Source organism: Nothoprocta perdicaria, unplaced genomic scaffold (genome assembly GCF_003342845.1).
Source record: "Nothoprocta perdicaria isolate Ctin4 unplaced genomic scaffold, notPer1 scaffold_40, whole genome shotgun sequence".
NCBI classification, from domain to species: domain Eukaryota; kingdom Metazoa; phylum Chordata; class Aves; order Tinamiformes; family Tinamidae; genus Nothoprocta; species Nothoprocta perdicaria.
The window spans coordinates 4,120,558-4,143,913 of record NW_020455644.1 but is presented as its reverse complement, the minus strand read 5'-3'; the positions used below and the strand labels follow the sequence as shown (position 1 = coordinate 4,143,913).

The window sequence follows — 23,356 nt, the reverse complement described above, 5'->3', positions numbered from 1 at the left end:
GGTTGGACCCAGTTGATCCCCACAGGTCCCTGTCAGCCCCAAGTATTTTGTGACTCTGTGAAAGGAAATGACAGAGAAGAAAAGGAAGGAATTACAAGCACTAGTCATGGAATCAGAAGAGATGAGATGCTTGGTCTCTTAAATACTGGAAGTAGCTGAACCAAGATCATTGTGAAAACAATTTAATGATGTGTCGTCATCAAAAAGGAGAAAAGAACTCCTCTCCTAAACTAGTACAGACACTCCGCAAAAGGGCAGCCTGGGGAAGGCTAATGATCCTTATACATGGCCACAAGTTTGCATCTCATTCCTTGTTCTCCCTTCTTCATTCAAAAACCAAGGATTGCAATTAATCAAGATCCCAACGATGCAAGGAAACAGTGCAGCGCATTAAGCTTTGTACAGGATGTGAATCCTAATCTTACAACACTAAGCACGTGGTGGCCAAGTGGTTCAAGTGTCTCACTGCAATTGCAATCACGCCTCTGGCAAACTCTTCCTACAGGCTGTAGGACGGCCCTTTCCTGCAGCTCATCACACAGGTTGGACAGGTGGTGGTGGCTGGAGGACAGTGACGTTGCTCTTAGCTCTGCATCTGGGGTTAGCTCCTTCCATGGGAGGCTGGGCAGGGACTGTAGCAACACCAGAGACCAGGTGGTGCTTTTGAATCCGGTCAGAGAGGCAGCCCTGGGATTAGAGAGCTCCCGCTTGTTAGGGTATCTACCCAAGAAAGTACTTATTCCTTTTGAGCAGGCAGGGACACACTATTCCCTCATCCACAGGGTCACCTCGGGGAAAACCCCATTTGCTGTGAAGTGAAGGATATCATTTAGGGACAGCCAGCAGCATGCTCTGCCAGGGGCTGGGAAAGCCAGATCTGCATTCCCTGCAGGACTGGAGAGCGGCAGGTGGAGGGGAAACGGGGCGGATATGACTGTGTCCCAGCACAAGCCACCATCCATGTTGGAGACCTGTCCAACGACGGCAGCACCCAAGCCGGGGTGACCCCTCAGTGCTCCCCGCTTGCTGGGCACGACCACCGCACCCCGCCAGCTCCCCTTGGACACCCTCCACCCCTCCAACCGCTTTAACCCTTCCAAAATGTCCCCTCCCCGCAGGCCTCTCCCACCGCGCCAATCCACCCTCATTTTGGGGTGCACATTTTTCACTTTAGAAGGGTCTTCAACCCCCTGCAAGGCGAGAGGGGCTCGTGCTGCCGCTCCCTGGGGCCGAGCGGGAGGCGCCGCTCGCGGGGGGCGGCTCCCGCCCAACGGCCGCCCCAAACGGCCGCTCAACGGCCGCCCAACGGCCGCCGGGGAGCAGTTGGCGGCCGCCAGCAGAGGTGGCAGGTGTGTGGGGAAGAGTCCTGCGCGTTATTATTATTATTTCTTTCTCTTCAGCCGAGAGAGGGAGTAAGGGGGGAAAAAAATCAGCGGTTCAACTGTTAATTTTACTACTGTGAGGAGAACTAGAGGAACCTATTCATTTATTTGTTTACATCTTTTCCCTCCTCCTCCGATGGTCCCCTCTAAGTGGAACAGCCCTATGGAACTTTCTCACAGTTTTTTTTTTTTTTTTTTTTACTGAGACTTTTTAAAACTTTTTTCTTTTCTTTGGCAGCACTTGAAAGGCGTTCGCCACCTACAGACCACACTGCTAAAATAGAGGTTGATGTATTTACACCTCTCCGGTTATAGTTGGAAGGGAGATGCTCGAGGTGCTTGCCCATCTGCTGCAAAAACAACCAGGTTAGTACCTAAAATAAATGGGTCTGATGTTTGAAGGAACTTGGAAAAAGGAATCTCAGCGTATAATGGGCACTGGTGTTGAAACGTGTATATTTAGCTTAGACAAACTCTAAATGCTGATGGTAAGAAGATGATTTTCCTTCGATTTTCAGTTTGCCTTTGTATATTGGCATTCCTTTGGCTTGAAGGTGTAGAAAATGATCCTCTGGTGTATTCCTTTGTGGTCCACTGTATTTAGTTTGAGCGGGTGTGAAAATTGCATGCATTTATGCTATTTCTTGCTTCAGGATGTTGCTTTAGTAATACAATGCAGCTGCTTTTTCAATTTTATCTATTAAGAACTTCTTTTTAAAGTTTTTGTTGGCTTTTTGCCAACAAATCCAGCAGCCTAAGAGTATATTATTTATAATCCTGCCTCTCGTTAAGTCACTGGTTGAACAAACTTCTCCATATCTCTACAGATTTCAGTGAATGGAGAGTCTTCCTGTGTTCCCTATTACCCATTTTTCCTATTACTGGTGTTCCCTAGCATATGTATGAGACTTAAGTGAGTGTAGCCAAAGGTAGAATACAGCCCTATTCTTCTGATGCAGTTATGTAAAGCCTTGAAGCATCTTGCACAATTCAGACAAGCTGGATGTCAGCGATGAGATGTCTTCAGGAGGGCATGGAGTGAAAGGTGTCCTGACACAATGGCAGCTGCTTAAATCAGGATTTATGGCTTATTCTCTGTTGAAATGCTGTTGTTTGCCAAGGTTGTGTGAAGAATGTCCTCCCTGCCAAACAGATTCTTGAAAAGTGAAGCCTCACCGAAGAAGCCAAATCCCAGCACCAGAGAAGCAGATAAGAACTCCAAGAAGCCAAGCTCACAGTTTTCCCTGATAAAAGGATGTAGCAGAAAATATTTCAGCCAGTTAGCATGGTGTTTTTAAGTGCTAATCATTAATATTGATTATTGCTATGCTGTTTAGTAAAGCTTTAGTTTTTCAAAGACTCATTTGCCCTGAGCTTTTGCTCTTTGAAAATGATTTTTCCTGCACTGAAAGTCAGTGCTTTGATCCAGGAGTGAATGGTATATATTAGGTTATGTGGGTATACTTTTTCAGTTGCCTCCCAATTATCGATAATCCTGTGGCCATGGAAAGTGTGTATAGATTTGCAAGCTAAAGAAGAATGATTTCTTTTTCACCCAAAGACAAGTATTTTATCAAGGTGGTTATTCTTAGATGTATAGTTAAAATCTGCCGTTTCTCTTTGAAAATTACTTGATCTTTGTGAATTCTTTCGATTAGTGTGCTCTGACGTCATCCTCAGATTCCAGTGAGAATCCTTTTTAGATGTTAACATTTTTTTCTAATAGATTTCATTCAATTTATTTTTACCGTCTTTCATGTACTGTGTACACTGTGTTTGAATGCCCCAGGAGAGTAAAGCGATGGACAGCAGTATATTAATCATCACTGTAGCTGGGCAGCAGCCTAATAATCATCTCACAGATGTCTGATAATTAAGATAATGAAGACAATGGAAAGGATGGTGATGAAAGAGTAGACTGTCAGGAAACAAAGAGCTGAAAATGGATTGGGATTGGTCTAATTAGCATTAAAAATCACATTCTGGATGCAAGACGTGCCAGGCTGAAATGTATTTTCAGAAGCTGATCTGAGTTAGATTTTGCAACAGAAATTAGAGAAGAAAGAAGCACCAAGTCACTCAGTGCTTTTGAATGTGAGCGTAGATATTGGGCCAGGGTTACAAAGGTTGAAGTACTCATGGGGTTTAGAATCTGGAAGTTGTGTTTTAAAGCATTTGTTCTGCCTGTCTTCCTCTGCGCCTTGGCTCAGGTTGAAGCCTAAGGATGCTGAGCATGCATTGCAGGTTCAGCAAAGCTGACTTAGGCTCTTGTCATAAAGAGCAGACTGCCTTTTACTTCTTGTGCTTTGGAGAGGTTGGCACTGGCAATTGCTAGAACAATAGGGTAACGCAGAACAACTACCTATACTCCATCAGGGCACATAAGAATTAGCAGATGAGACTGAGGTTAGCCTGGCATGAGCTCTCCTATTATTTCTATGTCAAAATTACTTTTTTTCTGCAAATGAGAAAGGCGGCAAAGTTCTCTTCTGTGTGTCAACCTTCTGAGCTTCCCATCTCCCAACAGCCCCTTCTTCCTTGTGGAACGTAAGAATATTCAATATCAGAATTTTCAGACTCAGAGGTACTGAAATGCCTTTTTGGAGTGAAGAGCTCCAAGTCTGACCAGGGACAAACAAAAGTAAACGATTAATAGAAATTACACTTTAGAAGTTAATAGAAAAATGCCCACTTTACAGTTTTCATAACAACTTTTGTTCCTTTTAAAGCTACCTGTATTCATTATAGACACTGACCTTACATCTCTGGCAGGAACATCCAGCTATGTTAAACTGCCAGCATCGGGTCTGCACGACTGTGGCTTTGCCTGTGCTCTGTGGGTGTATGGGATGGTGAGCGTGCACTGGCCCCAGCCTGCCTTGTTTCTTGAAGCAAAGGGCAGCACTGAGCCTGCCTCTACATGCAGCACTGGGGAAAATGAGCAGAGTGGCACGGGGCGAGGAGGGGGTGAGATCTGCCTGTCACGAGCATGACAATATAGATGTACCTCTTCTTGATACAGGCAAAGTGGTGATGGCAAAACATCAGGCAGTTCTTGAAGAGAGCACAGAATTTTCTTGTGGCATCGTCTAGTTGATGAAAATTGATTTTATGAATCTCAGTTGATTCAGGGCTTAAGGTTGAGCCTTTTAAGATAGAATGACTGACTACTTCCACACTCCTTAAACATTTCCTTTGTTGTTTCAGGAGTTTCAGGATGCTCACCAAAACGCCAGGTGTTGTTGCACAGGTATTCCTTCTTCTCAGTGTAGTTCTTGTCATCTCTATTGCTGTGATTCAGATAAACCAGCAAAAGAGCCTCTCACCAGGACTTAAGGTAAGTCTTAGAGCACATAAGGAATCATAGAATGCCCAAGGTTGGAAGGGACCTCAGAGGTCATCGAGTCCAATACCCCTGCACACGCAGGGTCACCTAGAGCATGTGGCACAGGGCTGCCACAGGCAGGAACGTGAACAATGTTTTGAATTGGTAATTAATAATAATCTTTCCTGAGCTATATTTTATGTGATGATTCAAAAGAGCTTACAGCCAAAAATTAATATCTCATCATACCTTTGTCATGGGGAAAACTGAAGCTAAGAGAAAAAGAGAACTAGACAAAATCACAAAGTAAGTCATTGACAAAACTGGAAAAGTGTCTCTTGCTTTCCTGACGGCGATGGCTATTAGACACCGTCTTTTGCAAGGCTGAAAAGCCAAAAAAAAAAAAAAAAAAACCCACTTTTTTTGTTTTGTTTTGTTTTTGACTGGGGATTGGAAGTAATTTTAGAATAATTTTGAAGCAGGAGTTGAAATTCTACTCCCAAACACAGATAGGAGGTTTAGGCTGTGATCTTTGCAAACTGCCCTTGTGAATCATAAAGCATTTGGGCTGCAAGCATGCACTTTCTCATTTACTACGTGTTTGGACTTGCTGTGTGTTAGCAGAAGCAAAGGAGCTTCTTGAGGAGGGGCAGAACAAACTGAAAAACTAAAGTATTTCGGAAAACAGGTTCTGTCTTTGGTTCGTGCCGCTAGAGTATGTAGGTGGATTATACAGTGAGAGATGCATATAACTGAAGACAAACCTATAGAAATTAGCCTTTTAGAGATGTGCAATCTGGCATTCTGACTCCTGTATTTTGTCAACTATAAATCTTGTCAGCATATAAATCTTGGCAAATCCTTCTTTAAAATAATTTCTACCTTTCCCTCCTTGTATGTATTAAAACTGCCTCATTCTCAAGTTGACAGTGATGGGCTGATGGCTCATTCCTCTTCATGGGATTGTGAACAACTTCGCTTTGTCTAGATTATTTACTGTACAATGGGCAAAAGGCTGTATTCTGATAATTATTCTGTGTGCTTATGTGGCAGGGTGTGTGTTACATGGTAGGGTGTGTGCTCTAATGTCTGTTACAGCAACCTTACATGCTGCCAGCTTTGATGCAAGGCAAGACCAGACTGATGTGCAGGCTAAGGCCTGAAGTGTGTATTTGGTTAAAAATAAAATAAAAATGACAATAACATGATAAAAATAGCTTCTTCTTCTTGTCCTTCTCCATCTGGCTGTTCCCTGTGAAACCAAAATTGTAGGATAACTAGAGTTTGTGTTAGCTGTGGCATAATAGCTCCTTCCAGGACACAGATTGAGAGCATCCAGATTCATTCTGCTGTGGTACAAGAGATACATTTTCTGCTTTGCCACTGATGTTTGTATGTTGGTTGGTATGTTGGTATTTTGGTTCCTTGGTAGTTGAGTTATCTGAAGATTCAGCTACTAATTTGCTTCCATGAATCCAAATGCCTGAGGCTGAGGCATTGAAAGAGTTTGTGACTCTTTGAAATACTGGAAATTGAGAAGAGGGATGAAGGGAGCGCAAATATCCTTTAGCAATAAGGCTTGTGAAGAAGTCCAGCGTTGTAAATGATACAATGAGCCTTCATATCTGATGACAAAATTCCTGCTTGTTCGCAGAAGCTTTGTTAACCCTAGAGAAAAAAACAGAAACATGTTTTTGTGTTTCTTTAACCCGTCTCTTTTACCAGGTGCCACAGTTTTCTAAATGCAAACTTAGCACATGCAAAGGAGCACACTTTGTTTTGCTCTCAGGAACAGTTTTCCTTGCTGACCAATGTTGACTTGACTAAAGGCATTACAAACCTATATAGTTTGAGTATGAACTTGAGTATGTTTCTAGCACAGAAGTACTTTGGCTGTACATCCTTGTTCTAACTGGTAGAGCTGGTTAGCTTCCTCTGGCAGTTTTCCAAGGTGATTGCAAGGCAGATGAGCTGTCCTGACTGTGCCTTCTTTGAGAGTTTGCAGCTGTATGTCCTCCTATGGCTATGGTATTCAAGCCAAAGAGGTCATTGCATCTGGGGCTTGTTCCAGCTTCCCTGCTGAGATTACTGCTCTTCAAGGTGTACTTACAAAGCAGTTTATATGAATATCTCATACCCACTTTGGCCACAGCTAGACTGGTTGTGTTGAACAGCAAAAATCTTCACCTGAAAGAATTGAGAAGTGCTTACACAAGCGGTTGTATAAGTGGAGGGAGGGGGACGCTCCTGCAGGGAAAGGAGAAAGAGTTGGTGGGGTCCAGCTGTTTCTGCAGTCAGCCCAGCCAGGAAATGATGTGTGAATGTAGTTCATGTTTAGAGACACAGAGTCTGGTTTATCCTTGTCTTGCTCTTTATTTAGCTTCTGATAAGTGTGTGCAGTAATCATAGCAGCCTGCCAAGAAGCAAAATGGTACACTTACTTTGTGCTGCAGGCAATATGGTCACTTCAGTGCTGGAGAAACCCTGAGCAACAGTAAAAGCCATCCAATTACCTATAGGGAAAAAAAAAAAAAGCTGTATTTTACTTTAAGTCACTTTTCTTTTTCAGCTTATTCTTAGTGTCAAGAAATAGAATTCTGACTTTTTTTTCTGGATTAATTTTGCTTCCCTGTCTTCTCGTAGTCCTTTGACTAGCCAATGCAATTTGATATTAGGAAATCCCCAGGCCTTTGTGTCTAAGGGTGATTGACTAGAGATGATGGAGATGTGCATGGAAAAATTGAAACAGAAGGGAAAGGAGGGAGAAAAAGTTATTTTGTTCTTCAGTACCTGCAGGTCCAGGATAAGTGTTTTCCTCTGCTCTCTTTCCCCCTCATTGCATTTTAAAGCAGGAGAGCATGGTTGGACATTTAAGGGCAGCCAAAGGTGATCTAACTCACAGTTTGGACTGTAATGTAGAGGTCACTAGAACATTCTGGTTCAACCAGCTTAGCTTTTATTAGGTAGCACCTAAGACAAGGCAAGTAGAATTCTCTCTCCCTCTTGAAATGCTGCATCTTTATAGTTTCTCTTATTTTTTATTAAAGACACATCTTTTTTTAAAGGGAGCAAGAGGCTACAGGAAAAATAAGAGGAGGGAACTAAAGTTTTTAGTTATAAACTGGTTCAGATAAACATACCACTGCTCTTTGGCTTGGAACTCTGTTACTTATTGGGAAGGGGGATGGAGATAGGTCAGAAAGATCCACAGGTTAGCTGAGATAAATGTTCTGGTGGCATACTTCCATAATCTTCCAGGTCTATGTGGGAACAATACTTTGCACTAGAAATAGCTAAGTTTAAAAGCTTATGCTTGGCACTTTGAGCTGACTGAGACTAGTCTTAATTAAAAGCCTTTGAGTAGATATACCAGTGCTATCTTATGTATTTCCAGAGTGCTCATCTGTGTAAAGCCACTGTGATGTAATATCTTTCCAGGAAGGAGAAGATACTTAAAGCATCTTTGCTAAATCACTGCCTTGATTTGAACTTGATGGTTCAGTGGATTGATAGTATCTGTGGAGCTCTTCACTTTTCAATCGATCATGTTAAGTATGGTCTAGATAAGTATGAAGGAAATCTTCATTATCGAACAGTCCTCAGGGAAAAGATTAGAGATTGTTATTGCTGGTGATTCTTAGGGGGACAGGACCTTGGAGGATTGCAGTGGGAAGATGAGAACTAACAAGGTGTGGAGGCTGAAGCAGGGATCCTTCTCAGTCGGATTTGAGGCTCCACAGGGAGGCAGTGTGATGAAATTTGTAAGCCTGCTGCAGCTGCTCTTACTGCTTCATAGCCAGGTGGAGAATCATTTTTCAGCATTGTCAGGTTCATACTTTTTTTCTGGACATGTGTATTTTTTAAAGTGTGTTTCCTACTAGTAAGATGATCAGGACAGAGGGAAGCAGCTAAACTTACTTTGAGGGAATACAAAGAGGATAAGCAAAATTACTGCTTTCAAAATGCATCAGGCAGTTTGCTTTCCCTATTGCCTTAGTTCTCTGCTGCTGCAAAAGACAGGAAAGAGGCCAGTAGACTGACATGGAGAAACCTATTTTTCAGTCCCATGGAGAGCTCTGTGACCTTGGGCAGCTTACTTAAATATTTCTTATTTATCATTTTAATAAACTTGGGATAATACAGATTTTCTTTCCCCCAGTGTTGAATTGCAATTGCAGTGTTGAATTCTGGCATAGCCTAATTACAGTGGCAAGCTCACAGATAGACTGCCTAAGTCTCTCAGAGGGAGAGTTTTTGGGAAAATTAGAAACGAATCAGACTTGTTTCATCATTCTGCTTGCAGATTATTATACATTTTACCTCATTGTGGCTTTAACAACACCCTTGTGCACCTTTGGATCTAATGCCAGTACTAGGATTAATGTGTCTAGTAAATATACTACGCATTTCCTTTCTAAAGGAAGAAAAGCAAAGAAATACAACTTCATGTGGACCTGTAAGCTGTCACTCTTTATTCCTTTATGTAATGTATTATTCTTTCTTCCCAGTATGGAATAGTGCTCGATGCTGGATCATCTCGGACTACAATTTATGTGTATGAATGGCCAGCAGAAAAAGAAAATGACACAGGAGTAGTAAGCCAAATCTTCAAGTGCAGCGTGGAAGGTGAGCTCAACTGGGATAGTAGTTTTGTTAAGTCTGAATATGTAGGTCTGGCCATTGACTCAGGAAAAACTGTCATTATGCACTGCTAGAGAATGTCTCAGGAGAAGTACCCCAGGCTACTGGCCTTGTTTGTTTCTCTGAGGTTTTGTATTGGTTACTTGTGAAGAGAGGATGCTCAATGAGACTGATTTTTGTTCAGACTCTGATATGGTTCATTATATATTTTACTACTCTGTTGTGGATTGCTGTATGATAACTTCTGAATCTCTCAGTCAAATTCAGTGACATTTGCCTAAGCTTTCAATGTTACCAAAATCTCACACATTTCTTGAAGACAGATGGCCAGGCAGTGGAGAGAAATTCACATTATTAAACATTAGCTGCACCATAAGGAATTTCTGCAGGAAGCCAAGTTTCAGAACTTCTGCCACTCTGATCAAAATGAGGTTTAGATCATCCTCTAAAGATACTGATTTCAGCAGGACTGCTTGTTTAGTTTTCACTGTTTAGTCCAGTGTTTAAGAAAAGGCCATGTTGCATTGTTTCTCTAGCAGGTCAGTTTTGAGCTGTGCCACCTCCAAATTTTAGCAAGGGTCTGTAAAAAGAAGAAAGTCAGTTTTAAAGCAGAACAATCATGAAAGAAATATAAACCTACATGTACAAAGCAGGAACGGACTGGCATGTGCCTGATGGGGTATCCTTACAGGCTGCAGGAGTGACAGCCTACCAACTAAAGCAGGGAATACACTCTTCTTGCTCATGGCGTGAACCGAAAGGAATGTTGCCCTTAGAGTTTTTGCTATGAGAAAAATGCTCAAAGAAGCTAATTGATTCACCTTCTCCAAAAATACCAGAGGAATATTTTGTTTTAACTCCTGTTCTTCCTTGGATTGTTAAGCAAGAGAGAAAAGAGAGAAAAGAGAAACGATGTTAATTGTTCAAATATATCGTGTGCAGCAAGGTGAGACTCATGTGTAGTATGTGGAGGCAAGGAAACCTTTGATATTCTTTGTAGTTGACACACTAACCTTGACAGGGATATCTGTGACTTCAAAAGGCTTCCTGCTGCCTCTTAGATTTCACTAATGATTCCTTGCAGAAAATTCTTTATTGTAGCTCCAGCTGAAGAGAGTGAGCTGTGGAGGTGCCATGGTACCCACAGCAGTGGCAGTAAAGCAAACCAGCCAACTTTGGCCTATGTTGTGGAAGGAGGGGTCCTATATAATTTGCAGGCCAGACAAATTTTACAACCACCATCTTACTTTCTATAGTGTCTGTCAGGAGCAAACCTATTTTCCCTTTGAATGCAGCGCTGCTGTCATTGTGTTGTTATATTGTTACACTGTATGTATGTTACTATATGTAGGTACTACAGGTATATATGTATACACATTCAGCAGCAGGAGAGTAGCTTGGAAATAACTTCTCAGGAACTTGCACAACTGTGTCACTACATATTTTATGCCTTAAGCAATTAAACTTTTCAACCATGCTGTCCTTGTTTACAATTACACAAGGAAAGAGGGAAGCGCTTTCTCTTAACACCTGTTTGCTAATTTGGACTAATTTGTAGTTGGCAAAGCACAGTGAAATCAAATCCGCCTGTTCTCTTATAGGTCCTGGCATATCCAGCTATAAGAATAATCCTGGAGCCATTGCCAAACCTTTTGATGACTGCCTGAATAAAGTCAAGGAGAGAATCCCAGCTCACCTGCATAAAAATACTTCTGCTTATCTGGGGGCTACAGCTGGCATGCGACTGCTGAGGTAGAGTGGAAATGCCTTGAGCTCCAGTGTACAAGTACTAGAGTAGAAGCTTGTGAAACTAGAATGTGAAAATAAGTAGCGAACACTTTTCTGCTCATGGGAATTGCTCATGTCAAAAGAAAATGGAGCCCAGCCAAATTAATGGAGGTTTTGGGGAGGGAAAGCAGGGCTATATGAAAACCTCCTCTCATGCTCTATTGAGAAGCATTTGCTTTACACTGTAGAATTCTTCTCTGTAGAGTTTTTGCTAGCAAGAGTTCTTCTTTCTGTATCTGTGTTTAAGTCCAGCATTATGTAAACAGAGAATATTTGCCCATATCTGAGGGCAGCAAAAGCAGATTAAAGCTAGACACTACAGAACTTTCTGAGTGCAGATGTGTGTAATGTGGCTTTTGAGGCTTGTCTGTGGCTTTAGGCCTGGCACAAACTAGGTGTTTTTGTTTGTTCTGTGGCTAAACAAAGGGGGAAGGAAGATTCCAGGACTGGCTTGGGCAGAGGCTACTATATAAGCACTCAGTTCACCAAAAATAAATATATGTAAGAGAAACAAAATACCCAAGAAATGACATAGTAAAGAATGCAGTTAATTTGCTGTGAGGGAGTTGCATGGGGAAAAAGATACAGCATAGTTGGCTGAACTGTTCCATACAGTAATTTTCCCTTTTAGGTTAAAACAATGTTACATTTTTGTTAGGTGATTGAAAGAATTTTCCTGACTTGCTAGTTGGTGAGCACTAAACCTGCCATTGCCTTTCCAGATGCTCAGTGTCTCATGTTTTGTGAATTGCTTAGGTTGCAAAATGAAACGGCAGCCAGTGAAGTCCTTGCAAGCATTCAAAGCTACTTCAGAGCACAGCCCTTTGAATTTAGGGGTGCACATATCATAACTGGGCCAGAGGAAGGGGTGTATGGATGGATAACAGCCAACTATTTAATGGGCAATTTCTTAGAGGTGTGTGGAAAAACCTGCATGCTTTTCTTTTTGCTCTTATTTTTGTTATAAATGAAAAGTTTTAGAGGAGATGCCTCTTAAAACATCATAGCTGTAACTTCCATTTCCTATTGCAGTATAGAACTTTTTTTAATGGGGGATAGTAATGGAACAAAGCAAATGGATCACAGAATACAATGTGACAGGAATGTGATGTAACAAAGGTAAAACTTGTTGATCCACGGAGAAGAACTCTTCTGTAAATGACAAATCCTTCCAGAGAAAGAGCAGCTACATTGCTTTTAAATATTAGGGAAGAATTAGAGAAATGTTGACTTTGTTTACAGTGATGCCAGTTAAAGATGTTTTTACCCCCCTTTCCCCCCCTTTTTTTTTTGTTGTTACATATGCAGATGGTTGCTGTTTCTGTAGCCCTGCTGGTGTAGGGACTGTGTTGCTTAGGGGTCTCCAAACCATTGGACAAAGTTGGCTTACTTGTCATAAGCAGACAGTGAAGGTCCTTGAGTTGGCGTGGCCAAATGTGCCTCAGCTGAGCCAGAAGTCACTCATGCAGTCTGTTCCAGAACTGCTGAAAAACTGCAGGTTGTGCCTGGCCTAGATCTGGGAGAGGATGTCGGTTAATGGGTCCTTCTGTTTTGTGTGGACAAAACTATTGCGACAGAAAGATCTGCTGCTCATTGAGCTCACAGTAGCAGCATACAGATGCTTCCGATTGGAGAGGGAATAAAGTGTGATGGAAAAAAATACCTTTTTATATATAAATGCTCAGTATAACTTCATTTGTAGTAAAATCAGTACCAGGAAATCAGCAATTGCTCATCTGCATTCATGGCCTTTAGTGTTTACTGCATTTCTTCCAAGTAGCCTTGCTGTTTGGAAAGAAGATTCACCAGACACTTGAGTATTGTACGAAGTCCTGGTTGAGCAGTCGCTGCTTGATTATGGCCATTTATAAGTAGGAATTCGATGCTGGTGATCTGAGTGACAGCTCATGGAGAACATGCTGCTGACTCTCATAAAGTTAAGAAAAATGACTACACGCTCCAGGAGAGCTTTTGCCATTGTATGCATTTCATGCAACAAAGACAACTTCATGAACTTCAAAGTGGTGTCAAACAGCCTTCTGTTATATGAATTTTAATGATCAAAACCTCAACTCCCCTATGGCAGATTCATAAAGATTTTTGAAGGGACTTCAGAATGTTGTAAAGCCAGTTTAGTGTCAGGAACTGTGTGAAGAACTGGATATTGAATATCTCAAGTGGGAGAGAAACTTTTAACCCTTCTTGTGACAATGGGTTGAGGGAAATTTTGCCACTGTGCTGAATTTTTTTGCTGTTAAGGGGACTCTTTCACTGTAAGTTTTTCTTAGGAGTATGTTTGCTAGCCCATAAAGTTTCTTCTCCAGCCATAGACTCTCATATCATATACATTCCTGTCATTGTTCTCAGTAAATGATGCGACAGTAAATATGGAGATGGATAATCATACGAAATAATCTTACAATAATATACTTGGCACCGTGAGCGTGTAGATCAAATACAGATTTGGGGGGCATGTTACAGGATAATAGGGAAGAATGCTAGTTTAATGGGCCAGGCCTATTGTGGTTTCAGTGAAGGAAATGCATAGATTAGAGGTCCGTGTTCTGTTTTAGAACTGAAGGTAGTTTGAGATTATTGTTGATCATTTACTTGCAAATATAAAGCCCTTCATGGAGATTTTGGATAGACTCTTGCTAGTAGAAATTGGTAGAGAGCCTTTAACTTTGATGGAGCTCTTATTTGATATTTACTTCTTTTCTTATTCTTTATCCTGTGTGATCTCTTAATATTCCATTCCTTTTATAATTCTTCTTACCTTGAAACTAGCAAACGTTCATACTAGTTTTGTCCATAGGATAAGTGACTGCTGTCTCCATTTTATGGACAGAGAAGTTAAAAGTTTTGTTCACAACCTCACAAGTACCTAGACTTCAGTTTCCTGCAATCCCCAAAATGCAGATTTTGATCTGGCTAGTTCAGTGCTTTGATCACTGTGCTGCCTTTTCTCTGAGTTCAAAGCTTTACTGTGTTCCTTCCTCCATCTTTCAAGCTCATTTTACTCTGTAAAAATACATCCCTCTTATGTAAAAAAGCTTCTGCATGCTTTTCTCAGCGCAGGGATTTTTTTGGAAAGAGTGAATCAGAAAGAAGGAAAAATACGTTTTAAAAAATAAGTAAAAGGAACAGGAGTGTGAAGTAAGAACAAACAGGTGACATTTCTAATTAGTGGGGGTTTTTTTCCTTTTTTTTTTTTTTTTTTCCTTTCATATGTAGAAAAACCTTTGGAGGACATGGGTCCGTCCTTACAGAAAAGAGACCATGGGTGCACTGGATCTTGGAGGAGCTTCCACTCAAATTTCATTTATTCCAGAGGACTCTCAGGATTACTCCAACAGCACCTTGCAGGTGAAGCTGTATGGCTACGAGTACAATGTCTACACTCACAGCTTCCAGTGTTATGGGCGAGATGAAGCTGAGAAAAGGCTGTTAGCATTGCTGCTCCACGTAAGTTTAACACTCTCTGCTATGCAGCCTTGGTAGGTGTTCACTCTCTGATCAGGTTCTTGGGCTCCTATTTTGCACTTTGGTGGACCTTAGAGCACCCAAAGAGTGCTCTCTTATGCATAGTTGTAGAAAAACACACCTGGGCTTCATGTGAAGATCTTCCTCTTTGCTAAAAAATTCTTGGGGTCTAGGGTGGGTTTTTTATGACTTGACGGATTACTTTTGTATGGTCCAGCTAGCCCTGTGAGTATTTTGCTGATCGTGTCAGCATTTTTTTTTGTGAAAGGAATGTCTGTGAATGACAGTGATGAGCAATGTAACAAGAATATATGCATGTATGGTTTTAAAAACAAAATCCCCGTAGTAAATGTCAGATTAACTCTTTCTGAATAACCTTTATTGCCTCTCCTCAGAAATCTACAGCCAGTTTCAAGGTGGATAATCCGTGTTACCCTCAGAATTATGAGACTGCATTCACCATGAAGTCCTTGTGTGGCAGCCTTTGCACACAGTCTCTGAGGCCAGCAAATTATCACCCAAACCAGCTTGTGAAATTCCATGGCACAGGAGATCCTGCTCTGTGCCAGGAGATGGTGTCTTTACTGTTTAATATCACTGCTTGCAGAGACAGAGATGAATGCCCATTCAATGGGATTCATCAGCCAAAAGTTAAAGGGAATTTTGTGGTAGGTTTGTGAACACAGATGCGAACATCTTTTTGAGCATATCATTTGCTTTTGATTTCCTAGTTCTGAAAATAACAGGTCTTTCATCCTCTCCTATAGGCTTTCTCAGGATTCTACTATACAATTAATGCTTTGAATTTATCTGGGCACTTTTCCCTATCAGACTTCAATTCCAGCATGTGGTTTTTCTGTTCACGGAGCTGGGTCCAGGTGAGGAATTTTTTTTTTTTTTTTTGGTCTCTGTCAAAGGGAGATATGAAAGAGCTTGACATGAAGAAGTATTCAAAACTTTTAACAGGTTGTATCAACCTTTACCTTTGCTTTCCTACTGTGCTTTAAGCTATGCAGTATTTCTGCGATTCTTAACTCTTGAAATAGGTTTGAAGAAACACTCCTCATAATTATAAGCTGGTTTTCCAGCCTGTAGTGAACTGTGACCAAGCAGTGTGTGCATTTCCTTCCTTAAGTTTCTTAGCTTTGTGCAGCTGGAATGTGATAGAGAACATAAGGGGTGGTGGGTGTTGCAACTGAATACACTTGCATGTACATGTATGTATCCTGGCAAATAACAGATTGCTGTGCTAGAAAAATTTAGAAGACTGATAAATCAGGTTGATTTAAACTTTAAAACTCAACTTTGCTAGGCTGACATTCATTAACACAACACATCAATCACACCCATTATCAACATTACACTGTGTATTCAAAACAGATAGTATGTAATGACTGTATCCTATATTAGCAGTGAGTATATACCATGCCCTGGAGCTCATGCAGTGTAATCAGCACAGATGCCTGAGATCCTTGGCAGACTTAGTTGCTGATGTGATTATCGAAGTGGGAAATAGGAACTGAAATGAGCATCTTCCCCTGACCCCCAAATTTGGGATCTCATCCTTTTATAAAACAGTTGAGTTTTTAGGCAGTGCCCAGCTCCTGGATTACATTCTGCTCCGGGAGTGGGCTGTAGCTTCACAGGCTGTAGCAGGAAGCTTTGCTGCTTCTTGAAGCCAAAGCAGTCCAGTCCCAGCTATCATGGTTAGGCTGCTGCAGGGACCAATATGTGAGCATTAGTGAGTTATTTACAGTTCTTCTGTTTTCAGCATAGTATTTAAAGTGTACATCACAACAAGAGACCCCAGGTACTAAGCTCTAGTTCATGCAACAAGTCCACACAAGCTGAGGAGAGGCTTCCAGGCTGTGACAGGGACCTTGCCCAGTTAGCACAAGGCATGTGGCCTGTTACTGTGCATAGTGGTTCAGTACAGAAGTGCATATATATTGCACTATAAAGAAGAGTACTCTAAAGATGTCTTGGATTCAGTTCTCTAAACACTGCTGCAGGAATCAAGATAGCCACCATGCTGGGCATTCCTCATGCACTGATGCATGAGGGACTGGTTATTGCCATCATGGTTCTTTTTAAGGTTTGTGAGACAACTTTCATGGTCAAGATGCTTATTCTTTTCAAGGGAGAAAATTTCCAAATTGCCTTGGAAAATCAGTGTTGTTTTTGCTGTGGTTAAGCCTAGAAGGACTCAGACTTTTTATTGTACTAAGTAGTTACCTGGTCCACTTCAAGGCAGACTCGACGCCAGCATTTCCATCAACTCAATAGGGAGTGAACCTTGGTTATAAAGAATTGGTACTGGTGGAAGGCAGTTTTATTTTTCAGTTTGATCCTCACAGAGATTATCGGAATGAAATGTACTCTCCTTCTCTGTCTGGTTTTTTTTTTTTTTTCAATTTATTTCTACTGCAAAGAAGAGCAAATAAACCAAATTGCCCCAGCTGCCAATTCACGATCGCTGCCAATTCAAGACCTTTTCCATAGTGCTTTCTTGCAGCAGTTTTTCACTTTCCAGCTAGTTTAATGCATCTGTATGTGACTTCTGGCATTCTCATGAGCTGCTGAGTATATGCTGTGATATTCAGGTCTTGCTGTTCTTGTAACCACTGCAATTCTTAACAGCACTTTCAGATCAGAGTGGGAGATCAAAGCACTTTGCTTGGATCTGTGAATTCCAGACGATATTCCTCATCCAAATGGGCATCTCAGGCCAAAATTGCCTTCAGATGAGCAGTCCTGTGATGTAACATATTCTATGTGATTTGAAGGCATCTTTATTTAATAGCTATTTCTTAACAGTATTTTTTTACACCAGCAATATTCCTCATACCCTGTGCTGGTATATCAGGCATATCATCTGTGTTAGTGTGAACCTTGAGTAAATGGACCTATTTTAAATTTGCAGGGAGACACCTCAGATGACCAGATTTATTCCCTGTTTGTATTCATTAGTTGCTAGTGCATCTCCTATTGTAACTCACCATCAGGAAACTTGATGATAGCTGGTTGCCATATGCAAGGTTCAGTCTGTCTATGATCCTCTTAAAGAGACTGGTGGCTGCAATTTACTATCACAGTTTTAACTATGCTGTGAAGATAACATAGAAAATTTAGGAGCTATAACATTCCCAGCATTTTATGTGCAGCTTTATATTTGTTATCACTTTTTACCACATGAACTACATCATTGTCAGGGTCTTTTCACTGTAAATCTAGTTGTCTACAATTTTACTTGGTGTTTCTGAGAAATGCTGATAAATGCTAATTAGAATACAAATTACTATTACTTATATCTATATAAAAAAGGTTGCCATAATTTACATATTTGACAGAAACCTTTTGTTTTCAGCTCCATTTTATGCTGCCTAAATTTGAAGAAACATATGCTAGATCCTACTGTTTTTCAGCAAACTTCATTTATTACTTGCTTGTACATGGCTATAAATTTGATGCAGAAACTTGGCCCCAGATACATTTCCAAAAAGAGGTGAGTAATAATTATTTCTTCTTACTATCATTATTTTAATCCAAAGAAGTTTAGAAGGAGACGGAAGCTGCAGTATCCTACAAAAACATAATGGTTGTAGACAGCCTTTGTAGATGACTGACAAATATTTGCCATAAAACAAAGCCACTTTTCAAGCTTTCCTACCAATTCCAGGCTGCTTACTGGGGTTGCAGCATTACTTGGTGACCCACTGTGTGATCTTGGCAGCTACATCAGGAAGTGCCCTTCAGTGTTCTGTGTGGCTGTCCTTTGTTCTCTGCTGCTGTACAAGCTTACTGTAAATCACTCTCCCAGATTGTAATCTCCATACAGAACTTGGCAGTGCTTGTGTGTAAGAACAACAAATGAATAGGCCATGACTCCAGAGTTTGTGAGGGCAGGACACTTTTATCTGTATTTCAGGTTGGCAACAGCAGTATAGCATGGTCCCTTGGCTACATGCTAAGCCTCACCAACATGATTCCAGCAGAAAGGAAGCTGATCCAGCTACCTCTGAAACCTTCTTTGTTCGTTGGGCTCCTCTTCCTCTTCGCAACCATGGCACTGTTATGCCTTCTCTTCCTTGTTTACTTGTGCGTTGCATCATGTAACCAAAAGAACATCAGTCATGTTGAACAAGTATTTACTCCAGAATTTACTCCAGAATGAACTTTTTAAGGACAAAACAAAAATCTTTGTAATGCTATTAATGCTATTTTTTTTTTTTGAAAGCTGAAGGAGAAATAAAGACAGACAAAAGATCTTGAGGACCCTAAATATAAATACAGGAGACAACAGACATGAAGGCACCTGTAATATGGTGACCTGGAGGGCTTTTGAAAGAACGTGGCAATTGTTGCTGTAAAACTGCTTTTTCCAGAGTTCAGCACAGATAAATGTGGGCAGATAGTCTACTTTGCTCAATAAAGGATAATTCGTCTTCTCCTGACAGGTAGGTGTAGATTTCTGTCCATGAACTCTAGGTTAACTAGCCAATTCTAGTGGTGATGGATTTGGTGGCTCTTGATCAAAGATAAATTAAAGAAAAAAGTCGGTCTGATATGTCGGAGAATGTGGTAGCTATTCCCATTTGTAGTGCTGACATTAAGCAAACAAACAGAACAGCTGGAAAGAATTTTCTTTGCTGTTCCAAGTGGATTGAGGTCCACTACACAAAAGTGTAATAAACTTCTGACACTCCTCAGGACTTTCAAGTCCATCTTGAAACTGAGCTGTATTTTTAGTACAGTAGAGATTACAGAGAGTCTAAGATGTGCTTTGAAGGTGGAACAAAATCCCTCCACACTTCAGTAGTGCAACCTTATTGTAAAGATGCCATAGTTACCTCCAGCATGCAACATCTTTTGATTAAGGTTTTTTTTCTCTTTTAAAATTGCCTTTCACAGGAACTTTCTATAATGTCTCATGCTGAAACATTGACCTGTATTCCCTGTGTTTTGCTGATCTCAGACAGTCATAGTCATTACAGACACATGTTTGTACATGTTATTTTGACTATATGGATAGAGTCTTGGACATGGAACCTCTGAAGCATTAACATGAGCCTGTCAAAACTGAAATTAAGAAGGAGGATGCACCACAGAGGTGTATCCTCCAATGCAGGAGGATCTGCACCACGACTGCAGGCAAAACTGGGGCCAGCTGAGCGTTCTGTGTATTGGGTTCAGGAATCCACCACACGGATCCAGACCTGCTGCCACTGTCCTAAGCTGTAGTGCCCCAACCAGTTTTTTTACTGCCCCAGCCTTGGCGCCGCTGCTGCATCATTGCGGTCCAACAGGCAAATGCTTCTGTCAAGGACATTAGCTCCAAAGCTTTCCTGGCAGTACCACAGCTTTTATGCCCTGAAGAGCTGACCTCCTTCAAAGACCAGGTATTCTGTACCAAAACTTTTATTCTTACAGCAGACTACAACTTTGCTTGCTGCCCAAAGAGTACCCAAGAGGGATACTTCAGGATCAGTACCCCTTTTTCCTGCATGTGTTTTGCATAGCTTCTGAATAGAACCTTGAAGAGGCCTCCTGCCCTTGAGCTTGCACAGAGCTTCCTGTAATTTCTCCTGTTATTGCCTTGATATAGTCCAAAAGGCTGGGAGAGGAACACATCTTTGGAGTGAAGGGAGGATTGTGTTGTTCAAGACCTGCAAGAGGAGAAATGAGCATTTCTGCTTTACTTCCCAGCTTCTACCCTCTCCTCTTGCTCAGACTGAGCACCTAGAGCGCTCTGCTCACGCAGTGTGTTTTCCCCAAACCTCCTCCCAGCAGCTTCTGGAAATCACTCAATACATTTCTCTATCCTCCCAGGATCGTTTCTCTCCATGTGCAGGTTCCCATGCTTGCACCTTGGCTCTCTGACATGCGCCCTAACGTTGCAATGAGCCTTTCAGTAAGAGGAAGTATAAACTAAAAGGGAGGTTGCCATATTCAGGATAGTGCCGCTACCTAAAGCTTGTCAGGAGGCCTCTTGTGTCGTAGTTCCCATGCAGGTTTGTTGCATATAAAGGATCTACTTGCTCATTCATACACTCAAAATTCAAGCTGACCTTGAATTATGAATTCATATTTCACATGTATTTTTTCTCCCTGCTTTACCTATTCTGCATATTGATTAGGTTATGAGATCAGAGAAAAACAGGGCTATTATTTTTGCTGGTGAATAATATTTTCAATTTGTATCTTTTCTTTCTCTGTTATGTTACTGCTTCCATTTCCTGTTCACAGGCTGCTAAATGATTTAAAAGGAACTAAATGGGCTTTGCAGAGGGTTGGCAGTGAGACCTCTGGTCCTTCCTTGTCAGGACACTGCCGTGACCTGCCACTCTCATGGAGCAGCAGTACTTAAAGCAAGGCAGAAGGTATCACAGGGTGCTGGCTCTGTGGTGGCCAGGTTACATCTGATAAAATATAAAAATCTAGTTCAGAGTGCACTGGACATGAGAGGCTGGTATAAAATAAAAGCCTTATCTTCTGTGTGCTGGCTCTGGAAATGCAATTAAAGGGTAAGAGGGGAGCTGGTAGGCAGTTACAGGAAGATGTGGATGTGAGCACTAAAAGGTTTTCTTCAGCTGCCAATATGTGCTGATAATGCTATTATGGGATATTTATCTACTCTACAAAGCCTTTGTTTTCTTTGAAAATGGCAGTGCTGTTCAGACATTGGGTTTTGCAAAAACTAAAGAATAGGTTTATGCATAGAGACAGCATTGTTAGACTTGTGTGAGTTGGCAGCTAAAGCCCAAATAAAGTTGTTCAGATTTTGGACTTCCAGATCTGTTGGGATCATCAAATAGAGGATAGATAGAGCCATCCTCTGTTCAAACAAAGCTCTGTCTCTGCCCGTCACCTCCTGCTTTCCTCTTCCACAAGTTCCCCCTTCTCATGATTTATATCCTCTCCTCGCGCAGTGTCCCTGTGACACGGGTCCTGGCTCAGAGCTCAGCCCTCCGTCTCCCGCTGTGTGAGGCAGGAAGGCTGAAGCTGTTGGGCTTCCCCCGCCGCAGCATCGCCTCAGCCTCCCGCTGCTTCCGGAGGCAGAACCTCAGTAACATGTGTAACACTGTCCCACACGGACATCCAGAACAGAACAATTCTGTTGGGAAAGTCAGGAAAGGGTAGAGGGGTTGGGAATAAACTATGGCTTATTTATCCTTTCACACTCTTTATTGTCTGCTTAGGAAAACAAATAAACTGTGAAAAACTGTCAAGTGTATTTTTTTTTTCATCTTCTGCCCCATGCTGATATTTTCATCCTGGCAGGCAAGTTATTCTTGGTAGAGGGTACACATTTCTGAAATGGTTTTTTGGGTGATGGAAATTTGCAAGCTGTGAAAACTAATCCTGGGAGGTTTTGAAACCACCAGAATCCATATTTTCCACAAAGAAAACCTGGTGATTAAAAACAAGTCCCTATTTTACTTTATCTATTTATAATGGAATCCATATAAAGCCAGTGAGTGTGTGTAGGTCCAGTTTTAACACAGCTTCTACCTTTGAAGATAATTAACATCCCATTCAGGGGCTCAGATGCTCTTTAGGGCAGTTTCATCACCGTAATATAGATCTGGAAAGGATGTGCTACAGAAAGCAAATTTCCAGGCACCAAAGGCAGTTGAATGAGAGGCAGATTGGTTTGCAAAAGTTTTGGGAGGATAGACAGGGAGCGTATGGACAGGACCATGTAACACAGAGAAAGCCTCAGCTATGGAGAAGCCGCAAAATCAGAAGAAACAAGTAAATTAAATACACATGGACATTCTGGAAGGGCAGCACAAGTGACATGAACTCCCCATAAAGCAGTGTGCAAAGTTGGTAGAACAAGGGCTGACTTGCACTGCACACTGTAATTCAACACTGATGAGGAAAGCGAAAGGATAAAAGAGGGGAAATGAAGAGGATGGGGAAGGGGGCAAGCGGAACAGCGCTGGGCATTACAGTCAGCCACATCACAAGGAGGGGGATCCCTCCGGAGAGCAGTTGGCCAGATCCCCCCTCAGCCCCTCTTCTCCAGGCTGAACAGGCCCAGCGCTCAGCATTCCCTGGCGGGAGGGATGCTCCCGTCGCTGCAACACCTGCATAGCCTTTCAGCTGCTGCACGGCGCGCTTTGCTGTGTTGCTTTTATAGGGGCATCACGGGAGAATGTTTTGAAGCCTTGTTCTTCAATTTTTTCACACAAAGCGGTGCTCCCACTTGGTGGCAAAAGCCCGGGCGGGTGAACATTGAGGTGCTCGTGTCACTCCGGAGGGAGCCTTAGTATCCTGAGCGCTTGCACACAACATCGGAATGAATTAGACACCTGCCCTGTTTTCCTGCAGAGGCAGCAGGAACCCGGCGGCAGCCCCACGGCCCCGCGCGCGGCCCCGCGGCCACCACGCACGGGACACGGCCCCGCCGCGCCCCACGGCCCCGCGGCCACCACGCACGGCACGCGGCCCCGCCGCGCATGCGCCTCGCGGCTGGCAGCTCCCCCGCCCCCCGCACCGCCTGCTGCCAACACGCATGCGCAAAGCGAGGGCGCACGCGCTTGGAGAGGCACCTCCTCGCCCTCTTGGTTCTGCGCAAGCGCGTTGGAGGCGGCGGCGCCCCGCCTGGGCCCTTGCGCACGCGCAGTGCCGGCCCGCCGCCCGCTTCCGGGCGCCGCCGAGGCGCCGCCCTCCTCTTTGCTCGCCGGCCGCCATCATGGTGCGTGTGTGAGGCCGCGGCCTGCGCGCCCGC

The 23,356-nt window shown here is 42.4% G+C and overlaps 2 protein-coding genes across 2 annotated transcripts in view; both read left to right on the top strand.

Annotated features, from left to right (window-relative positions):
- The first annotated feature begins 1,330 nt into the window (after positions 1 to 1,330).
- Positions 1,331 to 18,845, top strand: ENTPD3 (ectonucleoside triphosphate diphosphohydrolase 3). The gene is made up of 11 exons (XM_026045564.1): positions 1,331 to 1,349; positions 1,621 to 1,748; positions 4,590 to 4,719; positions 9,216 to 9,333; positions 10,950 to 11,100; positions 11,893 to 12,052; positions 14,371 to 14,601; positions 15,015 to 15,287; positions 15,387 to 15,497; positions 17,987 to 18,124; positions 18,548 to 18,845. Exons 2-11 carry the CDS (start codon positions 1,672 to 1,674, stop codon positions 18,791 to 18,793), a joined length of 1,635 nt encoding a protein of 544 aa, XP_025901349.1. The 5' UTR covers positions 1,331 to 1,349; positions 1,621 to 1,671; the 3' UTR covers positions 18,794 to 18,845.
- Positions 18,846 to 23,276: 4,431 nt separating this feature from the next.
- RPL14 (ribosomal protein L14) overlaps positions 23,277 to 23,356 on the top strand; it is a 3,861-nt gene continuing 3,781 nt past the window's right edge. The window contains exon 1 of the mRNA XM_026045566.1: positions 23,277 to 23,323. Coding sequence (XP_025901351.1) covers positions 23,321 to 23,323 — 3 coding nt within the window. The 5' untranslated portion in view covers positions 23,277 to 23,320. The remainder of the gene's footprint in view (positions 23,324 to 23,356) is intronic.